The 17,544-nt window shown below is 41.1% G+C and overlaps 1 protein-coding gene across 4 annotated transcripts in view; it reads right to left on the bottom strand.

Annotated features, from left to right (window-relative positions):
• The window catches only part of ccnh (cyclin H), a 47,145-nt gene that overhangs the window by 19,922 nt on the left and 9,679 nt on the right, over positions 1-17,544 (bottom strand). For all 4 annotated transcript variants that reach the window (XM_063068507.1, XM_063068509.1, XM_063068506.1 and 1 more), the window contains exons 4-7: positions 16,672-16,745; positions 12,057-12,267; positions 3,372-3,535; positions 1,650-1,720 (exon numbers count right to left, since the gene is read on the bottom strand). In XM_063068507.1, coding sequence (XP_062924577.1) covers positions 1,650-1,720; positions 3,372-3,535; positions 12,057-12,267; positions 16,672-16,745 — 520 coding nt within the window. The remainder of the gene's footprint in view (positions 1-1,649; positions 1,721-3,371; positions 3,536-12,056; positions 12,268-16,671; positions 16,746-17,544) is intronic.

The following is a 17,544-nucleotide window of genomic DNA, read 5'->3' as shown; positions in this document are numbered from 1 at the left end:
TGTTTTTTTTAAAAATAGGCTAGAATTAATTTAAAATTATTTATAGGAGAATTAGATGATTTTTGTTTTCATTTCCAACTCATTTTTAAAAATTATTTAATTTTTGTAGGAAGGATTTTTCCTTTGCAGCTTAAATATCTAGACACAGCCCCCTCCCATCAGTGCTGCCCTCCGCTGTTCACTCGGTAGAAGACAAGCTGGATTGCATTTGCTGATGATCGGACTGCTGCAGGCTTCTTTTTGCCAAAAACACCCAATGCACCATCAATCTACAGAAGATGGCACTCGGGGACTTGGGCTATATTATTATTCTATTTTGTGACTGTTACGTTTACTACTATTGTAATTATTCGTGTTACATGTGCCTTGTGCTGTGTGTGACTGTTGGTATTGTTTTTGCACCTTGGCCATGAGGCTATTCATGGGTATTCACTTATGGGTGAATGACAATTAAACTTGAACAGGACCCAGGTGGACACTTAGTCACAAGTTCCTTCAACTTAAGGGAAACACAAGAAGTCTTCAAGAAGTCAGTACAGACTTCAAATCCCACTCAAAACCGGCCTCAGGTTTGAGAAATTGGAATAAATCCATTACAATTAAGAAAGTTAGGAAGTGAAATAATAGGGGTTGGAAAACTATGAAGTTACAGTGAGTTAAACAGTAAAGGCACAGCAGCATAGCGGCTAGCATATTGCTTTACAGCCCCAGCAGTAAGGTCAGAGTTCAGTTCCTGCTGTTGTCTGTAAAGAGTTTCTATGTTCTCCCCATGACCGTGTGTATTTCCTCCGGGTGCTTCGGTTTCCACCCACAGTTCAAACTCATAAGGGTTAGGGTTAGTAAGCTGTGAGCATGCTATGTTGGCACCGGAAGAATGGGTGACACTGTCGGGCTGCCCCGAGCACACCTTGGACCGTGTTGATCGTTGACACAAAAGGACACATTTCCCTGTATGTTTTGATATACATGTGACAAATAAAGCTAATCTTTAAAGATGTAGTTTATGACAATAAAAGATGATGAATTAGAAATTACAAGTTCAAACTAATAATGGCTAAAACGTGGAATTCTTCACCATAAACTATTGCTGAACCATTGCCCACAAGTTCATTAAAATACAAAATTAAACATTTGCTAGGAAAAGAAGAATAAGGGAATAATGTGATAATTATTCAACTAGTTAGAGTTGAGAATTAATGGACTTTAAATTTCCAGCATTATACAATTTTTAAAAATATTTAGAGAAACAACACAGAACAGGTCCTTCTAGCCCAACAGCGGCACCACCCAGCAGCCCATCTATTTAACCAGAGACTAACTACAGGACAATTCACAATGACGAGTTAAGCTACTAACCAGTATGTCTTTGGACTGTGGGAGGAAACTGGAACACCCGGACAAAACCCCAGCGCACGTGGAAAGGAACACATAAACTTGCTTACAAAGGACACCAGAATTGAACTCAGAACTCAGATAGCCCGAGCTGTCGTAGCTTCACACTACACTACTGTGGTGCCCGAACTCCATTGGAATTTATCTGAACTTAAGAGAAAGCCATCACAAGACACAATTAATATAAATTTGATTAGAATCATTACAGGAAAAAGAACCATTTCAATAGATCATCATAATATTACAAGATTACTTACACCGGATTGCTTCAACCAGTTTTGACAGGCACTCTTTGTTATCCTTTAACATTAGGCATTCCATCAAGTAACTGAAGCACCAAATACAAAATCACAACAAGCAACAGTTACATTATCTTGAACGCATTAAAGACAGATAGCTTCTCAATTGCAACAGAATAGCAACAGCAATAATATTACTGATAGACTTAAAAATGTAACCTAAAATAATTTTAAGGTTACTCAGGCAAAAAATACAACATTAACCATATACTTCAATCTTCCATACTTGCTATAATTATAAATAATTCCTTAAAAACATTCACCTGAACTATTTCAACTTGAGCATCATAAATTCTGTTCATACTGTATCTGCTCTACCCTAGAGCATATCACAATCACATGGTACATAGTAGTCTCCTATAGTAATTCAGAAAAGTGTTACTCAGAAACCAACTCCAATATATTATAATGGAGGAACACCACTTCTTAAATTTATATGCTCCACACACTGCACTTAGTTTTCCTGTCTCCAGGCTTATACAGTTCCAAAGTCATCTGTTGAAACTTGGGCACAACAGTAGTGTAGTTGTTAGTGCGACAATATTACAGCTTGGAGCATTGGAATTTGGAGTTCAATCCTGCTGTCATCTTTTACGGAGTTTGTACGTCCTCCCCATGGAATGTGTGAATATGCACCAGGTGCTCCAGTTTCATCCCACAGTCCAAAGGTGGTTAGTAGGTTAATTGGTCATTGTAAATTGTCCTCGGCTAGGGTTAAATCCGGGGTTTCTGGGCGGCTGGCTTGAAGGACTGGAAGGGCCTGTTTTGCAGTGTATCTCAAAAAAAATAAAAAACCTAGGTTTGTCATTCTAAATTATTAGGCACCAACGGAACAGGAGTTTTATAACTATATAATTCTGCATGATATCTCCAACCTATTACCAACTTAAACATTTTCCAGGCTCTAAAAAACACACCAACTCCATACAAGGATGAATTTGCTTTTGAATTCTGAGTGACACTGATAAATACCTTTCTATTTTCCCTACAACTTACTCTCATTTTAAAGATATTCTTAACCACTTTTATTGTCTGGCTTGCAGTTCTCATTGGATTATAGTCCATTGTTAATATTTCTCCTGTCCAATTATCTCATATTTACTTTCCAAAAAAAAAAGCACAACCTTAGGTTTTTGGTTAGTCATGACTACAGGGAGAAGGCAAGCGAAAAGGGTTGAGAGGGATAATAAATAAGCCAGAATCGAATGGCAGACCATGACTTGATGGGCTCCTACTGTACGCCTTATGGTCCTCATGATCTTATTTGTATTTTATTTTATTTTAGCAATACGGCACAGAACAGGCCCTTCAAGCCACACCATGCTGGCAATCCCCAACAAACCCAATTACCCTAATCTAATCAACAAGACAATTTACAATGACTAATTAACCTACCAAGTACACTTTTGGACTGTGGGACGAAACTGAAGCACCCAGTAAAACACTTGCATTGTGCAAGGAGAACATAGAGACTCCTTACAGAACAGCACCGGAATTGAACTCCGAACTCTGAGCTGTAAATGTGTTGTGCTACCGTTGTGTCCAATATGTCACATAGTACAGAAACACAGTTCCCCTTTGGTCATCATAAGCTCTATGCTAGACTATAACCATGGACTATATTGCACGAAACTAGTTGTTAAAGTAGCAGAACACTTGAAAATTAAAGGTGACAAGTACCTCTCTATATTAATACCAACTCTGGAGGCGCTGAAATGGATGGCTGCTAATGCTATCTGTGATGGTGAAAACAGAAGTCCAGCGTCAGTCATTGTTTCTCTGCTGAGAAATTCATCTGCTGTTTTTCGCAAAACTTCTGGATTCTCAAGTACTGAGTACCGGGCCTAAAAGTAAAAAGTGAAAGAAAGTAATTGTCTCAAGAAATAAATATCCACAACTTCCTTTCTTAGTAGTGCAATTCTGATTAAGAAAATTAATATTTTGAGCTGGAAATGAAATCAACTTTTTTTTGCAAATGTATACAGGCATCTCCCATAAGGGTATTTCACAAAAATTCACTCACATTGATGTGGGAAAACAAAAGTAATAAACACTTCTTCCCACTGCCCACCCCCCCCCCAATCATGTGCTCCTTGACACAGAGATAACATAGCTTCTCACTACAGAAAAAACACAGACTGTCTGAGGAATGTAATATAACCCTCCTCCTCCTCCTCCCGCTCATGTAACGCGAGGTTACCCCAAATTCCTCCATCCATTTCAATTTTTCCAATATACATGCTGGGAACAATATAAATCCAGGTAGTCTAAACCTATGAATTGGTTAACAATCCACATTTCCAGATGCTGTGTAAATTAAGGAATTATGTTCGAAATGTAAGAGAATTTAAAATTAATTAAATAGCATTTGAGATTAGTATAAACTACCATTTTTACAACCTGTGGTTACTTTTGTATTTAATTTCACTCCAAAGCCCAAAGTGGAACTTCCCGGTGGCCGACCATTTTAATTCCCATTCCGATATGCCACGATGAGACCATCCGCAGGGTAGAAGAGTAACACATCATCTCCACCTGCCTAGCCTCCAACCTGATGGCATAAGCATCGATATCTCCTTCCAGCTAAAAAGAAAAATTCCCTCACCCTCCCCTCATCTTCTATTCCTCACTTCGGCCTCTTACATCTTCTCACACCTGTCACCTCCTCCTGGTGTCCCTCCACCTTCCCTTTCTCCTGTGGTCCACTCTCCTCTGCTATCAGATTCCTTCCTCTCCAGCCCTTTACTTTTCCCACCTACCTGGTTTCACCTATCACCTTCTGGCTAGACTCATACCCCTCCCCCTACTTTTATTCCAGTGTCTTCCCCCTCCTTTTCAGTCCTGATGAAGGGTCTCAGCCCAAAACATTAACTATTTCCATGGATGCTGCCTGACCTGCTGAGTTGCTCCAGCATTTCATTTGTAAAACTTTGAAACATAGAAAACTACAGCACAATACAAGCCCTTCGGCCCACAATGCTGTGCCGAATATGTACTTACTTTAGAAATTACTTATTGTTACCCATAGCCCTCTATTTTTCTAAACTCTATGTACCTATCCAGAAGTCTCTTAAAAGACCCTATCGTATCTGCCTTCACCACTGTTGCCAGCAGCCCATTCCACACACTCACCACTCTCTGTGTAAAAAACTTACCCCTGACATCTCCTCTGTACCTACTTCCAAGTACCTTAAAACTGTACCCTTTCATGTTAGCCATCTCAGCCCTGGGGAAAAGCCTCTGACTATCCACACGATCAATACCTCTCATCATCTTATACACCTTTATCAGGTCACCTCTCATCCTCTACCGCTCCAAGGAGAAAAGGCTGAGTTCACTCAACCTATTCTCATAAGGCATGCTCCCCAATCCAGGCAACATCCTTGTATATCTTCTCTGCACCACCTCCATAGTTTCCACATCCTTGCTATAGTGAGGTGACCAGAACTGAGCACAGTACTCCAAGTGGGGTCTGACCAGGGTCCTACATAGCTGTAATATTACCTCTCAGCTATTAAACTCAATCCCACGGTTGATGAAGCCCAATGCACCGCATGCCTTCTTAACCACAGAGTCAACCTGCACAGCAGCTTTGAGTGTCCTATGGACTCAGACCCCAAGATCCCTCTGATACTCCACACTGTCACGAGTCTTACCATTAATACTATATTCTGCCATCATATTTGACCTACCAAAATGAACCACCTTACACTTATCAGGGTTGAACTCCATCTGCCACTTCTCAGCCCAGTTTTGCATCCTATCGATGTCTCGCTGTAACCTCTGACAGCACTCCACACTATCCACAACACCCCAACCTTTGTGTCATCAGCAAACTTACTAACACATCCCTCCACTTCCTCATCCAGGTCATTTATAAAAATCACCAAGAGCAAGGGTCCCAGAACAGATCCCTGAGGCACACCACTGGTCACTGACCTCCATGGAGAATATGACCCATCTACAACCACTCTTTGCCTTCTGTGGACAAGCCAATTCTGGAGCCACAAAGCAATGTCCCCTTGGATCCCATGCCTCCTTACTTTCTCAATAAGCCTTGCATGGGGTACCTTAACGAATGCTTTGCTGAAATTCATATACACTATATCTACTGCTCTACCTTCATCAACGTATTTAGTCACATCCTCAAAAAAATTCAATCAGGCTCATAAGGCACAACTGCCTTTGACAAAGCCATGCTGACTATTCCTAATCATATTATGCCTCTCCAAATGTTCATAAATCTTGCCTCTCAGGATCTTTTCCATCAACTTACCAACCACTGAAGTAAGACTCACTAGTCTATAATTTCCTGGGCTATCTCTACTCCTTATTTTGAATAAGAGAACAACATCTGCAACGCTCCAATCCTCCGGAACCTCGCCCAGCCCCATTGATGATGCAAAGATCTTTGCCAGAAGCTCAGCAATCTCCTCCCTCGCCTCCCACAGCAGCCTGGGGTACATCTCGTCCGGTCCCAGAGACCTATCCAACTTGATGCATTCCAAAAGCTCCAGCACATCCTCTTTCCTAATGTCTATATGCTCAAGCTTTTCAATCCACTCTAAATCATTGCTACAAACGCCAAGATCCTTTTCTGTAGTGAATACTGAAGCAAAGTATTCATTAAGTACCTCTGCTATCTCCTCCAGTTCCATACACACTTCTCCACCATCACACTTGGTCCTGTTCTCTCACATCTTATCCTCTTGCTCTTCAAATACTTGTAGAATGCCTTGGGGTTTTCTTTAATCCTACTTGCAAAGGCCTTCTCATGGCCCCTTCTGGCTCTCTTAATTTCATTCTTAAGCTCCTTCCTGCTAGCCTTATAATCTTCTAGATCTCTATCATTACCTAGCTTTTTTGAACCTTTTGTAAGCTTTATTTTTCTTGACTAGATTTTCAACAGCCTTTGTACACCACAGTTCCTGTACTGTACTCTACCATCCTTTCCATCTCATTGGAACATACCTATGTAAAATGAACCTATGCAAATATCCCCTGAACATCTGCCACATTTCTGTCATACGTTTCTCTGCGAACATCTGTTCGCAATCTATGCTTCTAAGTTCCTGCCTGATAGCTTCATATTTCCCCTTATTCCAATTAAACGCTTTCCTATCCCTCTCCAATGCTATGTCGAGCCTTTTTTAAAGCCCTTGTCCTATTTATACAATTGAATACTAGCCACAAAACTGTTCAAATTTGGAATTCATTTCTGTGAAATCTGATGATAATGAAATGATCTATGGGATTTACTTTTTTTCTGTAGTATAGTAACCTCATGGGGGTGGATTGAAGAGCACTATTCTGCCACACAACTACAATCCAAAACACCGCTTGTGAAAATATGAGTTTCTTCATGAAAAAGGCACAATTTGAAATCAATAGCGCCTTAGCAACTGTATATATTGTATGTCATTTAGAGGCAACAACTGAGAACACAAAATGGACCAGAGACACAGGTGAAATGTTATTCAAGAATATTAAAGGCATTAAAACTAAAGTATGCAGACTTTGGGAAAACAATCCAGGTTTTTATTGTGCCAGGAAACAGGCTTCATATCAATTAGGTTTCCAGCAAAACTAGTGGCATGAAATACTTACCAGGTGGAGACACTGCAGCTAATCACAAAAGGATTCAAGATTCAAAGTACATTTATTAACAAAGAATGTATAAATTATACAACCTTGTTTGCTTACAGGTAGCCACAAAACAAGAAACCCAAAAGAACTCAATTAAAAAAAAAAGACCGACACCCAGTGCGCGAGAGAAAAAAAACACAAGTCATGCAAACAACTGAAGTGAGCAACAACATCCCGAAGCAAATTGGTTCCTCAGATTCAAACCCGGGAGCAGCCCAAGTAGGCCCAAACCCTCGCTTATCAGTTCATCATAATATTAGGCATGAAGCACAGCAGCCAGGGTAGTCTTCATAGCCTCAGAGACAGGAATGACCATCGCGGAGAGCAAGCAAAATCAACTTCTGCCTCCGATCTATGCCGGCACTTAAACTGTCTAAACAGCGAATCACGCCTCACACTGGGACCCGACTATTACAATGGGCTCCAGGGCTAGACCACACCACCCAGCGACTCACTCCGCACTCAGATTTCACTGCCCAGCCCAAAGCCACTCTCAACCTCTTCAAATCAGCTCCTCGACCCGAGCAATCCAACCTTGCACCCAGGCCAATCGTACAGGCATCAGAACTCCAATTTCCCAACTTCTCCTTGCCAAATGGCTCACTCCATCTGCATGGATTCTGCAACACACCAGCCCAGCTCATCCCCTGAACTCGCCTTGGCATCATTCGCCCCTCACTGTTTGCAGCAGTAACTTAACACAATTTACTCAGAAATGGTTTTTTTAAAGTGATATTTTCAGTCAAATTTCTCGCCCTTTGCCCTTCTTACCAGTGAGTTGTCGCAAGTGTTCAGTAGTGCCATCTCAACCAGGATTACAGCTAGCTGAAAGACCCTGCTTTTGGGCACACTATATTTGTTTCTTCAGCTGAACAAACTGCCAGATTGCATTAAACATGCAGATCTATAGAAGGTAATTATTTAGAGGCAAATCTAAAACAAAATGTCAGGGGCTGATGGTGTATCCGGTAGGGTACAGAAAACATGTGCTAACTAACTGGCGATACTGTTCAAAGACATTTTCCATCTCTTACTACTCCAGGAGGGTGTTCCAGCTGCTTCAAAAGGGTAATAATCATACCAATGCCCAAGAAGAGTAGGGTGAGCTGTCACAATGACCATCACCCAGTTGCACTCACATCTACTGTAATAAAATGCTTTCAGAGGTCGGTCATGGCCAGAATCAACTCCTGCCTAAGCAAGGAACTGGACCTTCTGCAATTCGCCTTTCGCCACAATAAATCTACAGAGGATGCATTCTCACTTGCTCTCCACTTGGCCTTGGATCACGTGGACAATAGTAATACAGGTGTCCCCCGCTATTCGAACGTTCGCTTTACGAAACACCTACATTAGTTCCCTGAGTTTGCTAACAGGTGTTTTCACGGTTACGAAAAAAGGCAGTGCGCAGAAAAAGCAGCACGCAAAAAAAAGGCAGCGCATGCCCCGAGCAGCCGCTCTCCCTCGGATTCAGAACGGCATTCTAGCCGGCATTGCTTAAACACGTGCCTGTGAGCAGCCGTTAGCAAGATGAGTTCTAAGGTATCGGAAAAACCTAAAAGAGCTTGTAAGGGTGTCAGACTTAGCGTAAAACTAGACATAATTAAACATTTCGATCGTGGTGAACAAAGCAAGGACAAAGTGAGTATGGCTTGTGGAAGTTGACGAAGATGATGTTGAAGAAGTTTTGGCATCCCATGACCAAGAACTGATAGATGAAGAGCTGACATAATTGGAAGAGGAAAGGATAACAATTGAAACCGAATGCAGTAGCAAACGGACCAAAAGTGAAGTCGTTCAGGAACTGAACGTGATGCCACTGCGAGAGACTTTTGCTGCAATGATAAAGTACGACTTTATTTTTGAAAGGGTACGTCGGTTTAGGGCAAATTTTCAAGATGGTTTGAGTGCTTGCAAAGAGCTGTATGATAAAAAAATGCGCGAGGCTAGCAGTCAAGCAAGCCTTCAGAAGGCAATGAGCCTCGAACTTCGACATTGAGACAGGCAGACGTAAAAGAAGATGACCTGGCCTGCCCTGATTGACGATGAGATGACACCCCGGTGTCCCACCACCCCAACCCCTGGGCCGTGGACAGATACCGATTCGCGGAGAATGCAGCAGTAGCCAGGACACACCCAGCACATCTTTAAGAAAAAAGCCAAAATAAACAAGCTAATTAATTAGGTGCCACCCGGCATGTAAATGTCGGCCCAGATCAGTGTCGCCTCTGATCTGGGCCGATATTTACATGCCGGGTGGCACCTAATTAATTAGCTTGTTTATTTCGGTTTTTTTCTTAAAGATGTGCTGGGTGTGTCCCGGCCACCGCTGTACCCCTGCATGCTTTGCAGATCGGTATCGGTTCGCTGCCCGGAGGTTGGGTACCACTGCACCACCCCAACCTCCGACGACTCAGCCTAACGCACCATCATCATCGTCAGTGTGCTCGAAGTCTTCCCAATTCCTGTAAGTGATACTACACTGTACATACATTATTTCTACTTTATATAGGCTATGTATTTTTAGGTATTGATGTATTTTTGGTATGATTTGGCAGCTTCATAGCTTGAAGGTTACTGGAGAGCACTTGCGACGTGCTTTTGCCGAGAGCGCTTGTGTGAGATTTTCGCTACGCAGAACAGTGTAGGCAATGATTGTAGGTAAGTATTTCTATTTTAGATAGGCTGTGTATTTATCATAACATTCCTGCTTTTACTATATGTTACTGTTATTTTAGGTTTTGTGTTATTTGGCATGATTTGGTAGGTTATTTTTGGGTCTGCGAACACTCACAAATTTTTCCCATATAAATAAATGGTAATTGCTTCTTCGCTTTATGACCTTCCGGCTTACAAACCGTTTCATAGGAACGCTCTACCTTTGGATGGCGGGGGAACATCTGTAGTTACAGTACGTCAGACTACTGCTTATTGACTACAGCTCAGCGTTCAACACAATCATACCATCAGTTCTAATCAACAAGCTCCAAAACCTAGTACCCTGCAACTTCCTCTGCATAAGGATCCTTGACTTCCTTTCCCAAAGAACACAGTCTGTACGGATCAAAATAACTTCTCCCCCTCGCTGACAATTATCACTTGGGCACCTCAATGATGAGTGTTTAGCCCACCTCTCTACACCCATGACTGTGTGGCTAGGCACAGCTCAAACGCCATCTACAAATTTGCTATTGTTGGCAGAATTTCAGATGGTGATATGGAGGAATTCAGGAGTGAGATAGTTCAGCTGGTTGAGTGGTGTCACAACAACCTTGTACTCAATGTCAGAATCAGAATCAGGTTTGGTATCAACAGCATGTGTCATGAAATTTGTTAACTTAGTGGCAGCAGCACATTACAATACATGATAATATAGAGAAACAAATGAATTACAGTAAGTATATATGTATATTAGATAAATTTAAAAATAGTAGTACAAAAGAAATCCTTTTTTAGAAAGGGAGGTCATGTTCAGGGGATCAATGTCCACTTAGAAATCGGGTGGCAGAGGGGAAGAAGCTGTTCCTGAATCACTAAGTCTGTGCCATCAGGCTTCTGTACCTCCTCATTTATGATAACAATGAAAAGAGGGCATGCCCTGGGTGATGAGGACCAAGGAGTTAGTTGTGGACTTCAGGAAGAAGTTGAGAGAACATATGTACTGCAAGTCCTCATCAGGGGATCAGCAGTGGAAAAGGTGAGCAGTTTCAAGTTCCAGGGTTTCAACATCTCTGAAGATCGATCATGGGCCCAACATATTGATATAATTACAACAAGGCATGACAGTGGTTATATTTCATTAGGAATTTAAGGAGACTTGGTATGACACCAAAGACTCTCACAAATTCCTACACATGTACCGCGAAGAGCATTCTAACTCGCTGCATCACTGACTGGTATGGAAGGGTGATTGCACGGGATCGGAAAAAGCTGCAGGAGGTTTCAAATTCAGACAGTGCCATCATGGGCATTAGCGCCCCCCTAAACATCCAGGACATCTTCAAAAGGCAATGCTTCAAAATATCAGTATTTAGCATTAAGGACCCCCAATCATCACACAGGACACGCCCTCTTCTCATTGTTACCATCAGCAAGTTGGTACAGGAGCCTGAAGGCACACACTCAACATTTCAGGAACAGCTTCTTCCCCTCTGCCATCAGATTTCTGAATGGACAATGAAACCATGAACACTACCTCTGTTTGTTTCTCTTTTTGCACTACTTATTTAATATATGACAGAAGGATAAAAAATGAATGCATCATTTCTCAAATATGGAAAATTAATCTTGTAATCTCATGATACTTTGTTGAATTTGCAATGACAGGACACTGAAGTTGGATTTTTAATGTGACTAAATGCATAAATTGATAATGAAATGGCAAGCTAAACTTCCATTAACAATTAAGCACTCCTTGTAACTTCACCTAGATTGCTTTGGCCTCCATCATTTCACTTTTTTGGTTATTACAGAACCTTGTCAACCACAACTGTAGTTGAAAATCTGATGAAATCAGAATGCGGCTAAACCTTGCATGCAAAAAATAACCTGGAGTATTAGAATGCAGATGTTCTCACAGCTGTGCCAAACCCAACTCATCATTCCACATAAGGTAATAGATTGTTTTAGATGTACAATGATAGAGAGATTGTTTCAAACTTCCAGCTGGGTGAAAATCATTCTGAATTACCAAAATTCCAGTCAGAGGTGTTATGGTACCTTTAGATCTATAAGAAATCCCTCGAAAGGTCGAAATGGGTTGTGGATAATAAGATGAAAGTTCAGCTGCTGAATTAGCAGCAGTTCATATTCAAGGATTTGTTCCAGAGCCTTCTCTTGGGCAGCAGGACTTTCCCACAGATTAGCAACAAACTGTGAACTGGAGACATTAAATTCATCCACTTTACAAGCTAAATATACACTCGTTAACCTGCATCAAAATGAGAAGAAAAAAAAGAGGCTTTAGTAAAGGAGATTTCAAATTGACTATTTTCCAAATAACATTTCAAAGATTCCAACACAACAGATGACCCATCAGTTCTTGATTTTTGGGTTTGTTTTTAAACTTTAGAAATACAGCATGGAACAGCTAGCTGTATTGTGCCATGCCGCCCAGCAAACCCATGGATTTAACCCTATCCTAATCATGGGATAATTTACAATGACCAATTAACCTACTAACAGGTAGATCTCCTGGACTGCGGAAGGAAACTGGAGCACCAGAGGAAACACGTGCTCAGGAGAAGGAACGTACAAACTTGTTCACAGAGAAAGCTGGAACTTCAAACTCTGAGCTGTAATAGCATGGCACTAACCGCTACGCTACCGTGGTGGCCCTTTCTCTGAATCTGAGTCCCTCATCCAACCACCTTTCTTGCTTATTCACTATGCATGTGGGCATTCATCTTTTTTAAGATCAAATATTTAATTATCTAATCTTCTACTTCCCATAAAAATATGTGAGATTGGAAGTCTTTCTGATCAAGTCCATGCTAGTTCCTTGCAGAGAAACACGTTCAATCCCATTTCGCTGGTCTTTCCCAGAGCCCTGCAAATTCCCTTTCCTCATATTATTTCAGAACACCTGACCACTCATCACATTACTCAAAAGCAAGAGTTTTCTTTCAAAGTTCAAAGTAAATTTATTATCAAAGTACATATATGTCATATACTATCCAGAGATTCATTTTCTTGTAGACATTCATAGTAAATAAAAAGAAACACAATAGAATCAATGAAAAACCACACACAACAATATGCAAAAGACAGACTGGCAGAGTCCATGGGTTGTGGAAACAGTCCAGCATTGTGGTGAGTGAAGTTATTCTCTCTGGTTCAAGAGTCTGATGACTGAGTTATAACTGTTCCTGAACTTGGTGGCGTGGGGCTTGGAGCTCCTGTAAATGCACTTATAATCACATTTTAAATTGTTACCTAGCTATGTTCTGATGTTGGCTGCTGGGACAGGACAGCTGACCTCCTACCCAGAGCAACACATTAAATGCTGGAGGAACTCTAGCCATAGCCAGGGCAGCACAGAAGCGTAGTGATTAACACACTATTAAGGCTGATTTATACTTCTGCGTCAATGCGTTGCCGTAAGGTCTGCGTCGCCGCAAAGCTTACGCGGAGCCCTACACGAGAGCTTGCATTGCTGCGACGCGCACCTCTCCCAAAATGTAACCACGCGTCACGGCAACACAGAACGCAACAACTGTGATTGGTCCTCTTGGTAGCATCGCATGGCATCCTACGCTGCGGTAGCTTCTCATTGGACGACTGAAGGGCAGGGAAGGAATTCTGGCTGCAATGCTTTCCATAAAGCTTTACAGACCTCCAAAATTATGGAGGACACATTTCGCACGAAAAAAGACGCTCACGTCTTGTTACCCCGAGACTACCATGACCATGAAGCCTTGCGCGGGCAGGTGAGTGAGCATGTGTGACTTGCGCAAATTGCCGCACAGGTATACCAACGCACAGGTATAAGTGCTCCCAACGTGCGTAGGCTATTTGCATAGGTTACAGCATCCAGTTAACGCAGAAGTATAAACCAGGCTTTACCAGCATCCCAGGTTTATTTCCCACCACTTTCTATAAGGAATTTGTACTTTACCCCCGTGACCACATGGGTTTACCCCGGGTGTACTGATTTCCTCCCACATTCCAAAGACATACAGAGGGATTAGTAGGTGAATCGGTCACTTGGGTGTAATTGGGTCTGAAGGGCCTATTACCATGGTGATTCTCTTTAAAAACTCGTAAATTTTGCAGCATCTATGGAGGGGAATAAGTAGTTGACAATAAGCTGAGACCCTACATCAGGACCCCTAGTCAGTTTGCCAATTGTCCTAGGATTTCAATTGCTGCCACTCACACTACTGACTAAGGTTTGTACATTTCTGACCTGGTAGAGCTTGTTTTAGCAATATGAAAATTGGTTCCTCTGTGCTTTTAATATTCAGTTTGTCTCAATCCTTAATTTACTATAAATCAAAACTTTCCTTTCGCAAAGCTGCTGAATTAATTTACTTTTCCCAATATCTATGAAACTCAAGTTTTTATTTGAAGGAATAAGCCTACTCCTGTCATCAAATCAACATTACCAACAGATCCCCTCCCAACTGAGTTGCTATTGTTTTCTCCTTGTTCTTTCCCTTGCTACAAGTTATAAGATTCAGCAACCTATAATTATCATGTATAGTTGATTCCAGTTAATTGGGACACATCAGGACCAGTACATTTTGGCCCAGTTAAGCTGCTTCCCCAATTAACCAATGTTTCATGAAAATAGTTAAAAAGGTTTAAAAGAAGAGTGTTTAAAAAAAGTCTAACTACAGTCTAACTGAGTAACAGTTTATGTATTTAAATAAAATACAAAACAAATTAGATCACTATCGATTCTATTATTATACTATAAAACTGTATTAGTTCCTACTAGTTATCGACGAAGGAATTCATCTGCCATGTTCTTTTGATTGACTGTATATGAACAAAATCAGCAAAAATATCTAGTGTGGATAATGGACTGCCTTCATACAATGGTGTTAGTAATTGCATCCTCCAAAAACTCATTTTCATTGTAACATTCCAGGTGATTGTTGATACCTTCAGATTCTTCATAGTTCCTATCTTACTGAAGTAGTGAAATTGTTTCATTTTAACTACCGGCCGCTTCTGTCATGTCAAGCCTGAATGCATGAAACTGCAGTGAGTAAAATAGTTCTGCACTGTCTCACTGCTCATTTCTTGTGATCTATCAGTGACAAAAATCTCTGCTTTTTGAACACAAACACACGCAATTGATGCCATTTAAAAACCGTTCACTCTAAGCATTGTGTAGTGTCTGACGGCCAGACAAGTGCACATGACTGACGTTAATTAGAAACTGCTTGGCAACAGTCTCCTGTCCCAATTAAATGGCATAGTGTCCCAAATAAACTAAGTGAATCCCAGCTATTTCCTCAATTTAGTTTTTGTTCTTTAAGAGCTGTCCCAGCTAAGTAGCTGTCCTAATTAACTGATGGCCAAATTAAGCAGGATCTACTGTATTTGTTTCCAATGTTGATACAGGACCTCTTCTTCTACCCTCAAGCTGACCATTATTCCTTCTTCTTCTGTACTGTTTCTCTGGTTTCAGAGGTGACTACTCTCTCCACTTCTTGCTCCTGCAAAATGTGAGCATTTCTGATCCATTTCTAGTATCCGTAACATGCAGCTTTAGCAAGTTCACCTGGAAACACTACTGTGCGCGTTTTGTTTATTCACCTAACAGTTATACCCGTGTTTGATATTCAGGTCCCAGATATTGTTTCACACAAGATTAAGATGGTCAGTTCTGAGCCAACAATATTGTTACAAAACAGGAGCCAGTATGACTTTATAAGAGTCACAGAACACTTCGACCCATCTAGTCGGTGCCCAACCATTAATCTGTCAAGTCCCATCAGCCTGCACCTGAACAATAACCCTCCCATCCATGTATCTATCCAAATTCCTCTTAAATTTTGAAATTAAGCCCGCATCCACCACTTCCACTGACAGCTCATTCCACAATGAGTGAAGTACCTCCCCCTCCAGTTCCCCCCAAACATTTAACCCTTCACCCTTAACCCATGATCTCTAGTTGTAGTCTCACCCAACCTCAGTGAAAAAAGACTACTTACATTTAACTCTTAAATCTTCCTCAGACTTCTATGTTCTAGGGAATAAAGTCTTAACCTACTCAAACTTTCCTGATAACTCAGGTCCTCAAGTCCCGGGAACATTCTTGTAAATTTTCTCTGCACTCTTTCGATCTTATTTATATCTTTCCTGTATATAGGTGACCAAAATTGCACAGATTAGGCCTCACCAATATCTTACACAATTTCAACATAACATCAAAACTCCTGTGCTCAATACTTTGATTTATGAAGGCCAAAGTGCCAAAAGCTTTCTTTACGACCCTATCTACCTGTATTGTCATTTCCAAGGAATTATGGATCTTTATTCCCAGATCCCTCTGTTGCACCTCACAACACAGTGCCGTACCCTGGTTGGTCCGCCCAAAGTGCAAAAACTCACAATTGTCTCACACTTCAAAGTAATCATTTAAATTTAGTTTCATTAAAAGATACATTTACACTGTCGACAAGACTGTGACTAATAATCCTGTAAACTCAGCAATGTATTAATGTTACATTTTTACATTTTTATGACATCAGAAGATCTTTCCTAAAGATAAAATGTGGGAAGTACACAGGACCGCAATAATAGCATAAAACACTAAGCAAACACATTTTTCACATTTGGCAAAGCAATCTAATCAACCAAGAGTAAAAAGAAAACTCACATAATTGTCCTGGGATGATATTCCATTAAGGAATTACTTAAATAAAATCTCTTGAAATACATACTTGCTGTACCCTAGACAAAAGAAACACAGTGCTCTCAGTATCAATACACCTTCCTCTGAACAATTTTCTAAGGTCACAAATCCAAAATCCAGCACCCCAGGGGATGACTATGCCAGAATTTGTATTTTGATCATCTGTATTCAAAGTTTTGGAAAAAATAATTTTTTATGTACTTACTGAACAGACCAATTTTGTGTTTTTTTTAAAGCAGAAAAATGGGCTTCGGAATTCTAAAACATAAATTAAAAACAGAACTAATAATGTTTAAAAACAGTCAGCAGATCAAGGAGCAGTTGAGGAAAGAAAACCAGAATTAATGTGTCAGTTTAATGGCTCCCTGCAGTCATTGAACTGAATTGTTAATTCTGTTTATGTCTCGACAAGTGCTGCTCGACCTGTTGAGCATTTTCAGCATTGTCATGAAATATGCTTCAGTTTTCCACTCTTGTTCATGGGAGCAGCATGGCAGAGTGGAGATACGTCCTACTAAAGGAGCTCCTTCCCTCCACTAGCCTGCGGGTCACCCTTGGGCAAGAGGTAGCACCTGCTTAGCCTCCTCCCGCCCCGATCAGGGTCACATGAAGCTGTGGGAGCAGATACTGGACAGTCATATGAGCAGCTGGTGCATATCACAAGTCCTAGGGTTATGCGACCACTGACCCCAGATAGACAATCCCTGAAGAGCATTGATAATGACTGGGGTCACCTGTCTTGTAAAGACACTGCCCAGAAGAAGGCAATGGCAAACCACTTCTGTAGAAAAATTTACCAAGAACAATCATGGTCATGGATAAGACCATGATCACAAA

Source organism: Mobula hypostoma, chromosome 16, assembly GCF_963921235.1.
Source record: "Mobula hypostoma chromosome 16, sMobHyp1.1, whole genome shotgun sequence".
Classification (NCBI taxonomy): domain Eukaryota; kingdom Metazoa; phylum Chordata; class Chondrichthyes; order Myliobatiformes; family Myliobatidae; genus Mobula; species Mobula hypostoma.
Note: the sequence above shows the minus strand (reverse complement) of the source record. Positions and strands in the feature narration are given on the sequence as shown.